The 10,286-nt window shown below is 50.2% G+C and overlaps 1 protein-coding gene across 1 annotated transcript; it reads right to left on the bottom strand.

The window, feature by feature from the left end:
• Positions 1–641: 641 nt before the first annotated feature.
• LOC135827988 (uncharacterized) lies at positions 642–4,152 on the bottom strand. The gene is made up of 2 exons (XM_065340425.1): positions 3,706–4,152; positions 642–3,497 (listed from the first exon to the last, which is right to left on the bottom strand). The coding sequence occupies exons 1-2, from the start codon at positions 4,150–4,152 to the stop codon at positions 642–644; spliced, it is 3,303 nt and encodes a 1,100-aa protein (XP_065196497.1).
• Positions 4,153–10,286: the final 6,134 nt, after the last annotated feature.

Here is a 10,286-nt window from a genome sequence, read left to right as displayed (position 1 = left end):
TCGTGTGCTCTGGATGGCAGTCGTGAGTCAGTCAAGTGTCAAGTAAAGTCGGCGGAATGGCGCGAGCTCCGGTGTGGGGAGCAAACCGTTCTTACAAATCATCGCCGAAGTCGCAACCACTACTTCGTAGATCTACTGTTGTGCCCAGCGCGGGCTTGCGACTAGTTGGTTTGGAGGTGACAGCGTTGCGAATGACCGAGGGTCCTCGACGTCTGTCTCACCGTCCAGGAGCGACACTGACTCACGCTACTATCTGGTGTTCACGAGGTGTTTGTCGCGCTGGAAGCGGAGCGTCTCTGTAAGTTTGTATCCCTGGTGATGTTTGTGCCTGGAGAGCACTATAAAAGTGGTGCTCTTCAGGCACAATCTTCCTCAGCCTACTCAAGCTCAACTGATGAGGGGTGAATTCCCCGAAACACTGTGTATTGAGCAGAGAGTGGTGCTTTCTTGCAGGTTTGCCGAGTCGAAGGTTCGAAGGACTTCTCGTGTGCTCTGGATGGCAGTCGTGAGTCAGTCAAGTGTCAAGTAAAGTCGGCGGAATGGCGCGAGCTCCGGTGTGGGGAGCAAACCTTTCTTACAAATCATCGCCGAAGTCGCAACCACTACTTCGTACAAATACTAAATAGCGCCACAAAGCAAAACTAACGGAAGCGCTGAGGGGGTGCAAGCGAACCAGGCTGACGGAGGCCATATGGGCGAAACTGATACGGAGCAGGATCATCGGCAGGGGCTCGAAGCGGCACAATATTAGGATCACGGGGATCAAACCCAGACCCAGCATCAGGGACAGCACCCGGAGCAGGCACATCAATAACAGCATCTGCAGCAGGCACATCAATAACAGCATCTGCAGCAGGCACATCAGCAACAGCATCTGCAGCAGGCACATCTGCAACAGCATCTGCAGCAGGCACATCAGCAAACACCTCAGCACCAACATCACGCTTCAGCAGTTCAACATCCACCACTTTCTCACCACCAGCAGCACATGGCGAACAGTGGCGCACAAACTGCTGACATTGGGCAGCCATGTTCGGGAAATAGCACTTCGAGCGGAGGAAGCACCATGTACCCTCCCAAGACGCATGACCACAGTTCACATGAGCAGCACGAACGACATCGGACTCGAGTGAACTAGGAATAACAGGAATGACGACTGCATCATTGGGCGGCAACTTAATACTTCGACACAGCATACCATCATGGAGTACGAGCTGTGACTTGACCTTGACAAACGCAGGATCAGTAACTGGGTCACCATCGATGACTTGCTGGCGAGTCGAAACAATCCGAGGATCTGCATTCTGAGCAGCAGATACTCTGTCCAATGAGAAAGGACCAACGGTCACCACCGCAGCGGTGACGGACGGTGCAGTCCGAGCAAGGAGCGTCTTGCCACATCGGATCCAGCTGCTGGGAACACGGGTCAATTGATCCGCCTTGTTCTGCTGACTGCTGATCCACTGGACCTTGACCGTCAAGCCCGTGACAGCGACGAGATCAGTGATAATCTGGAGACGGCGCTGCACAAGTACCTGCTGCAGGCCGCTGACGCGAACACGAGACACATTGCCAAGCACCGATTGCAACCAAGCAGCCACAGTCTTGGAATCGGTGAATAGCGTGAGCTCCTTCACTTGCCACTGCACGTCAAGGTTCAATCCCTTGATCACGGCGTCAAGCTCAGCGATGTTAATGTGTCGCCGGTCGTCCTTCTGCCGCAGCCAGCAGCCATCCTCGACGATCATACCATCGGCCTGAATGACAGCACCATGTGCAATGTCCGAAGCATCACACCACAACGACCACTGTGCGCCTTCAGGAACTGACCACACACCTTGCGCAGGGTCATCGGTCTGCAGACGGTGAATGACTTCCGCACAAGCGACGACTTCATGAGACACTGGATCATCCCATCCAGGCTGAAGGCTAGACAGACGCTTCAGATAACTGCACGCTGGGCGCAGCCAGGAGCCGACGGGATAGTGGCTGGTCAGCTTGCCACACCACTTGAAAATCTCGCGTCGTGTGATGGCATCGGGGTGACAGGTCGGCATGACGTCACCACGACGCTTCCACCTCACTTGGCCATCTGCAGACTCTGACAGCTGCAGACCAAGTACCCTAGCAGAGACGACTGGCTCCGCTGGCTTGGTGGGCAACCCATACTGCGACAACTGATCGGTGACAGCACGCAGACGAGGCTTCGGAGCATACAAATCGTCGACATAGTTGTCCACATCAGCATACGCACGGAGGACCCACTTGACGATTATGTCCATGAATTTGGGCGCAATCGATAGACCGAAGCCCATCCTCTCCATTGCAAACAGCTGGCCCTTCCAGACGACCGTTTGGAACTTGGCGAGAGCTGGCGCGATGCGGATGTTGAGGTAAGCCCTGCTGATGTCCAGCAACACGTGGCTGCCGGCGTTGCCAATAGACCTCCACTGACGCAACTTCTCTTGGCAAACAGGCACGTCCAAACCTGGATGCGACACAATCAACTTGTTGAGTTGCCGGTAGTCCAAACACGGGCGGACAGGGGTGGACTCCTTGTGCGTCTGGGCCACCGCCAACAAGGGCAACACAGCACCAGGCTCACCATGGACTGCTTGGTCATGGGGTACCAACCATCCATTGCGGATCCACATGTCCACTTCCTCGCAGAACTGTGCTTCCTGGTCTGTTGACAGGCTATGCCGGGAGTATTCACCAATGCCTGACCCGACTGGACGAGTGGGGGGTTCGTCTTTCCATGCCCACGTAAGCTCCCAGTAGCCAACATGAGCGCGCCAACGAACTGACCCATCCGCAGTGGTCAGAATGACATCTTCCCCGTCATGCTCCACGGTAACATGGCGTAGCAGCTGAGGCGAATCACAGTCATCATTGCGCACGTCCGAACTGGGCACATCTGCGGAAGCTGAAGCTGCTTGACCGAAAGATGCTCCGACGAGCTTGGAGTCCGCGTACTTGAGGTCGACTCCGCCATGCTGCGATATCAGGTTGAGGCCCAGAAGCACGTCCGCATTCACAACACTCAACTCCGGAACAATTGATACAGACACAGACGAGAAAGGCAGAAATACCGTCTCGTCCACCCGCTCGACATCCAGAACAGCCGAGCCCAATACCTTGAGCGTATTGCCGTCAACGGTGATGATATCAGGCGTTGACGTCGTCACCTCCAGTGCCAAGTCCTCTGCCAACTGACGAGACACCAACGTGTGTGTTGAGCACGAGTCGATGGCAGCAACACAACGCCGAAACGCCACAGCATCACAACGCTTCACAGGCAAGAAGATCCGTGGCAACGCTACTGCGGGCCCATCAATCTCCGACGCGACGCAGACATGGCCGACATCCTCACTCGCAGCTGCTCCAGCACACCCCTTCCGCTGGGGGCACGCACTGCGGACGTGGCCTCGCTCCTTGCAACCATAGCAAACAGGTTCGCCGGATGCTGGTGACTTAGGTAGCTGCGGGCAATTCCGCTGAATATGGCCGACCTTATTACACCGGTAACACAACACAGACCGCTTGCTACGTAGGTCCGCTGCTACTAGACGACGTCGCTGCAAATGCCGCAGAACGTGCACCCTGTACTGGTGCCGACACCTGGGTTGCAGAAACCAACACGCGAACTACTTGATCCGCACACTGATCCACAGTCATAGAGTGCAAGGCATGCTGGAGGCGCACCTGACATGCCAGCGCCTGCGGAATGCCGAGCAGAAACTGCTCCAGGAGTACTGGGTCACACGACTTCCCTGACGAAGTGTCACGCGCTTCCACAAGACCACTCTGGCGGAGAAACCTCCTCAAGTCGGCCAAGTAGACGTCAACGCTCTCTCCCCGACGAAGAGTTCTGGCCACAAACTTCTTATACGCCTCTGCTGGCGTGATGCAGAAAGCGGCTCGGAGCGCACCATGGACAACCTCCTCACTGGTCTGCTCGACGTCCGGCAGCGCACTCCAAACAGTGAACGCGTCCTTGTCTAGGAATAAAGGAAAGTGGTCCATTCTTTTAGCCTCCGACGTCCATTTCTGTATCCGTGACACCACGCGGAATTTCAGCAAGAACGCTTCCAGGTCGTCATCTCCTCCACGATACGGCCGCAACAAGGAATGTCCAGCAGACGACGCCATTACTACTGAAACAGGCAGTGAAATAACAAAATTAATACTCTCCGAGAACCTAACCACAAAGCGCCAACGGTCCACTCAAAACCGGGTTTCGGTACCACGTTGTTGTGGAATTATCCACCACCAGACCAGCGCAAGGATATAAGTTGGACTATAATTATTATTAATTTCAATTCCAAAATGCACAAGAAGTTTACAGAAGAAAAAAGCACGACCTCGACCAGGCCAGAAGCAAGAAGAACTGAACACAAGATATTGAAAACCCTTCTCCTCAACAAGCTGCATCACATACAGCAGAAAACAACTGGCTGCACCAGCGCGTGCATCAGCGCGTGCACCAGCACTGCACCAACGTGTGCACCAGCGAAATCAATATCGAAAGTACGTATCAATCATTACATTACGTACAACATGCGCAAGAGGGTTACTCTACTTCAACTTCCACCGGCTTGCCGCATGTCTAGTTCACCAGCTGAATTTCGCTCATCCATCAAATTCTACCTAGGGTTCCCTGTAAAAGGGCGCTGACGCCTGTTGGGAATTCCCTAGTAAAAGAAGAATAAATAATAATAATATGGCAATAAGTAGGACGAGCTGAAGCGACATGTGGACTACTTTATTAACAATGTAAGCGATGGAGACGATGCAAGAAACAATCTAAAGGGTAAATAAAATACATGTAAGAAGAAAAAGGGCAATGGAAAAAAAGATGATTCGAACAAGTTTTCGTACAACACTCTTCAGGAATCACCGTTGTACTAAAGAACAAAATGAGAACAAAGGAAATAATATTATAGCAATCAAGGTAGGGTGACACGATACAATGACAGCACTGGAATATCGAGGTGCGATTTCTCACAAAAGTGTGTAGAACACAAGGGTATACAAGTAAGAACTAAGCGTGACAAGTGTGTATCAGCAACAAAAACAAAAAAGTGAGAACGAATGATAATAATAACAATAATAAACAAGAAGGTGACAAAACACATTTAGGCACAAGTGGCAACAACGTTGCCACACTACACAAAAGAACATTATTTGAACAATTTTAGGGTAATAACACTATCTTTCTGGACACACAAATTCGGCTTATGAATGCGCTGACAAACAGCTTCCAAAACTTGTAACTGCAAAAGATAACCATGACGAGCACGGCACAAAACAGAAAAACAGGAATCAGAATAAGTACGACAACAGTCAGTACTAGAAACCAAATGATTGTATACTGAAGACTTATTACGAGACGGACGCACACAATCTCGACTCACGCGCACACCCTCACACTCACTCTCACCCTCACTCAGCTCACCTTCTCCCTCACTGTCCGAATCAGAACCTGCTCCGTCATCCACAGCGGTTCGACTCTCCTCCTCACTTGCATCGTCCTGCGTCTCACCTTCACCACCCACGCCAACCGTGAATGCCGTTGCCTTCATGTCAGTCGTCGTCCTTTCCGATTGTTTCCTTTGTATTTTTACCGTGAATTCATAGGTCCGGTTGTAATCTGCTGCAGATCTCCGTGGTCTGTCATTTGCTGCTTTGTTTTGTGGATTAGTTGTTGTTGTTGTTGTTGAATGTGAACCTGGTGTTGTTGTTGGATGTGAAGCTGGTGTTGTTGTTGCAGCCATGGTTGTTGGTCTTTTTGTTGAATCCAGCTCTAGTTCCGGTGGAACAAATCGACCGCCGCGGGTGCTCTCCACCAACACATACCTCGAAGGAGGAGGGTCAGGGGGAGGCAGAGGTGATGTCACCACTCGAGGCACAGCCCCATGCAAAGCACCCAGAGGCACAGACTTAGGCACACCCGAGGGCTGCACCAATGGCGGTTCCGCACGCACCTCCAAAGAGCTGCCAAGCTCAAGCCCGTCCAACACAGATGTCAGAGGGGGAGCGGCAGACAGCGGCAGGGAACTATCCTGCCATGTAGGTGATGGGTTTTTCCTAGGCCTCCCGCGTTTGGGCCTCTCAGATTGCGCACTGGGTGGAAGGATGTGAAGTGGAGTGTGTTGTTTGATACGTGCGTTCAGGTGCTGAACAGTCCTACCAACATACCGACTAGCACAATGTCGGCATTCGAAGTTGTAGATAACATGACTGAGGTGGAGGGTTGGTAGGACGTCCTTCCGCACCGTGAACGCACGCATTGTTGTGAAGACTGGCACAAAATGTACTGCATAATAAGTACGACGGACGATAGACTTGACTTCGCGACACACTTTGATCGATTCCTGCCCCTTCCATGGCAAACATAGATAGACGGGACAGCGAGGTTACGAACTAAGTTGACCTTGTATTGAGACGAACAATATGAATCGAAGGCAATGTACTGACCAGTGAACGTAGGCTTACGATACACAGAAGTCAACATTTCACAGCCAGTCTTCTCTACAAGCACGTCTAGAAATGACAACTTACTAGACTGCTCGTGCTCACAAGTAAAGCGGAGGGAAGGATGTAGGCTGTTGAGCACATCGAGAAACAATTCACTGCTCTCAACACTGTCAAAATGCGTGAACGAATCGTCAACAAAACGCACGTAGAACGCGGGCCAAAGCGACTCATCAATCTTGCACTCACAATAACCAACGAATATATTGGCGAGGACGGGACCAAGAGGAGATCCCATCGCCACACCATCCACTTGATCCCATCGCCACACTCCCGGCTGGGCAGGTAGCAGCCATCACCAATGACGTGCAGTGCCCTACGTTGGATGGCTGTGAGCTTGGCTAGTGTGGAGGGTGCTGCGCTCATCCATACCAGCATCCCATACTCCAGGATCGGCCGAACAAACCCACGGTATACTCGAACAAACCCACGGTATACTAACTCGACGACGCAAAGCAACAGACCACCCAACTTGGGAGGCTCAAGTTTATGTAATAAACATACTAGTAGAAGGGGAAGCTAAGCGAAGACGACACACCGAAACGCCAACATCCTACTGAACTTCACTATCATGTATGATGGACTAGTTATGTACAATAACAAGTAATCACACACGACATACGCTTCGCCGTATAGGTTATGACGGCTCATCAGGTGTGCAAATTTGAACTCGGATGGTGAGCCAATATAGGCATGAAGAAGAAAGGAAAAGGACAAATTGTTACGAGTTATGACAAACTGTCCACCAACGTAACCAGATCTTATACAGTCAGCGAGTGCGACAAAATGCACAAAACTGGCAAGGAGTACTGAGACATTCGGCAACCTGACACCTAGCTCCAACACTTCTCCAAGGCGCAAACCAACAATCTTCCAACTATTACTTGGAAGGCTCAGGTTCGGAAAGGTCCAAGAGGGGAAGGAAAGCGCAACGAAGAAGAGCACGAGCTAGGTGTCAGGTTGCCGAATGTCTCAGTACTCCTTGTCAGTGTTGTGCCATTTTGTCGCACTCGCTGACTGTATAAGATCTGGTTACGTTGGTGGACAGTTTGTCATAACTCGTAAAAAATTGTTACACCTTTGCTGTAATGGCTTTCAGGTGTTGCTGAAAGTTCAGCCCCTCGTCAATGATGACGCCAAGGTATTTCGCGCTGGTGACTGTCGGCAGAGGTCGGCAGAGCTTGGCTGCGACAGAGAACTGTGACCCGGGGTCCAGCGTCTCTACCAGGGCAGACTGTGAGAACTTGACTCTTCTTCTCATTCAGAATCAGTCCTCGCTCTTCCAGCCATGCAGCCAAGGAGGAGACTGCGGTTGAGAGCGTACTTGCAACAGCCTGAGTCGTGCCAGCGCTACAATATACTGCGACGTCATCGGCGAACTGGATCGTGTCTGCGGACTGGGCTACTTGAGGAACATATCTTGTAGTGAGCGCGAGACCGCGAGTGATCCTCACAATCACTGCATGCGTAGCCCACAATGGAAGCCACCACGACTGGGTCTACGTCTCTGAATGTCTTATACTGTTGTAGTGGGGAAAACTCGCCCACAGAGACCGCAGCAGGATCGCACGGCAAGGAAGTCACATTCTACACTAGGACAGTACTATGTTGAGGATAATAGTAAATAATAATACCACAGCACGCGTACAAAGGCCAAAGAACAATGCATGAGAATACACTGAAATTAAGCCAAGTCCGCTTCTGTCTTCAGTCAACAAAAACGCATCCATAAACAATGTCTGATCTCCATTTCGACTTGTCTGCAGCAAATGCTTCGTGCTCCTTCTAGGTCGCTGGCATTCTTCAAAGGGATGTCGTGCCCTGCCAGGTCCTTCATGATGGTGGTAAGGAGAGTAGCTGCGGGACGGCCCCTTCGCCCACGTGACCCCGCTTGAAAAGAGCAGGACATAGCAGAACATAGCATGTTGAGTATAGTGATTGCAAAGACGAATTAGTTATACGTTGGTACAGAGTAACAGAGAACCCTGATGCCTCGCATTACTACTACAGGTGGATTCCTGATAATTCGAATATGGCTTAATTCGAACATTTTGAAGTTTTTCCAGGACCGATTTCTGTCAATACGATTCTCACATAATTTTTTCGAATACATGTAATTCGAACCTCGAACCAGACATGTCCGGTTAATTTGAAGTTCCACGGATTCCACTTTCATAGAAAATGTGTGGGATTTGTGCTGATAATTCGAAGTTAGCAAAGTGTAATTCGAAGTTCACTGCACACTGTACTGGTCAGTTCAGTTTGCATGAGCAGACTGTGCCGGTCAGTTCAGTATCCGTGAAATCTGTGTCTAAAGTCCATCGCGCAACTCTGCGTGGCCATGAGAGCATTTTGAATCTTTGATATACATAAATTATTGTGTTGTGGGTTCATGTTTGGATCATTAGAATGTCCGGATAATTAGAACTTTTTTCCTGGCATTGGCGAGGTTCGAATTATCAGGATTCCACCGGTAGCAGTACTATACTACTATAGTGAAGTCTACTAGTTTTGTTTTGTTTTTCAAAATCCACACATCTCCCGACACTGGGGTGAATAATGGCGTGTGGTGGCGGGGCCCATTAAGCTCCGCCGACCAGAGGTCTCGGCTTCATAGCTCCATGGACGCACCAAAGGGATATTGGGTAGGGAGGATTAAGTTGAAAAAGAAAACAGAAGAAAGAAAACGGAAAGATTGTATTGCTCAGTGAGCAAAAGAATAAGTTGAGTATTGGTGTGAACGCTGTTAGACTTTTAAATTCAAGAGGTGACTGTCTGTGAGGAGAGATTATGTCCAAGCAGGGTAGGACACTGTACCCTCTTACTCGCGTATGCTATGAGTGGCCCAGTTCGTTCTTAGGAGATGGTGATAAGCTGCTGTCTTGAACTTTTGGATGTTCTTTGGGTGAAATGGGTAGGGAATGATAGAGGAAGGCAGCTGGTTCCAAATTGGGATGACGGAGTGGGGAAAGGCTCGGCTCACATTGTTCCGGGAATTGGCAGGAAGAACAGTCTGTAACTGATGGGGGTGCGCGGTGGACAGTCGCACAGCCTGGCGGGTGAGGCGTGTGGTCCTAGGCTGGTGTGTTGGGGGTGGAGCCATTCTCGGGAGAAGAGAGGGAGAATTATCGCAAAAGGCTTTATACAGGAGGCAGAGGGCACTAGTATCGCACTCCCGCCTTGTTGGCAACTAGCTAACACGGGTAACGAATACAGACTGATCAATAGAGACTATCTTTTAAAATGGAGTTGTCATTCTGTGGAGATCATGTGTGAAGTTCTATCTTCTTTTTATTTAAAATATTTGTTTGTTTTGTTTTTCTTTAGTTGTTGCGTCAGGCCAGTGAAATCATGTTCTGTGATTGCCCGTATACACTGGCAGGTTCACGTGGTGCTGAGCGACGTGCACCATAGTGTAGTGTTTTTTTTGTTTTTTATTGTTTTGTTTTTTTTACTATGTTCACACTCCCAGCTCGAAAATAATAAAGAAAGACAATGATACTGAGACTAGGACGAACGTGAGTGTGGTACCCTTTGATCGATGAAGGGACACCTTGCACGCACACTGTGACACAGTCCGTGTGTAAGTACAGAACCTTTTGACCAGTGGAGAGACTTTTGTCTTTCCACACACGCAGTCAGACTCAGTGCTAACGTCGACGTCAGTTCAGAACCTTTTGATCAGTGCATGGGGGACACTTGTCTTTCCACTCACACACTCAGTGCTAACGTCGAAGTCAGTTCAGAAC

Source organism: Sycon ciliatum, chromosome 12 (genome assembly GCF_964019385.1).
Source record: "Sycon ciliatum chromosome 12, ocSycCili1.1, whole genome shotgun sequence".
Taxonomy (NCBI): Eukaryota; Metazoa; Porifera; class Calcarea; order Leucosolenida; family Sycettidae; genus Sycon; species Sycon ciliatum.
Note: the sequence above shows the minus strand (reverse complement) of the source record. Positions and strands in the feature narration are given on the sequence as shown.

Bases quoted from the DNA above. Each gene is read 5' to 3' on its own strand.
- LOC135827988 (XM_065340425.1), bottom strand. From the start codon at position 4,152: ATGGCGTCGTCTGCTGGACATTCCTTGTTGCGGCCGTATCGTGGAGGA. The intron at 3,498-3,705 runs GTGCGCCTCCAG...GGCCATATTCAG, and splicing joins CGCAGGCGCTGGCATGTCAG to CGGAATTGCCCGCAGCTACC.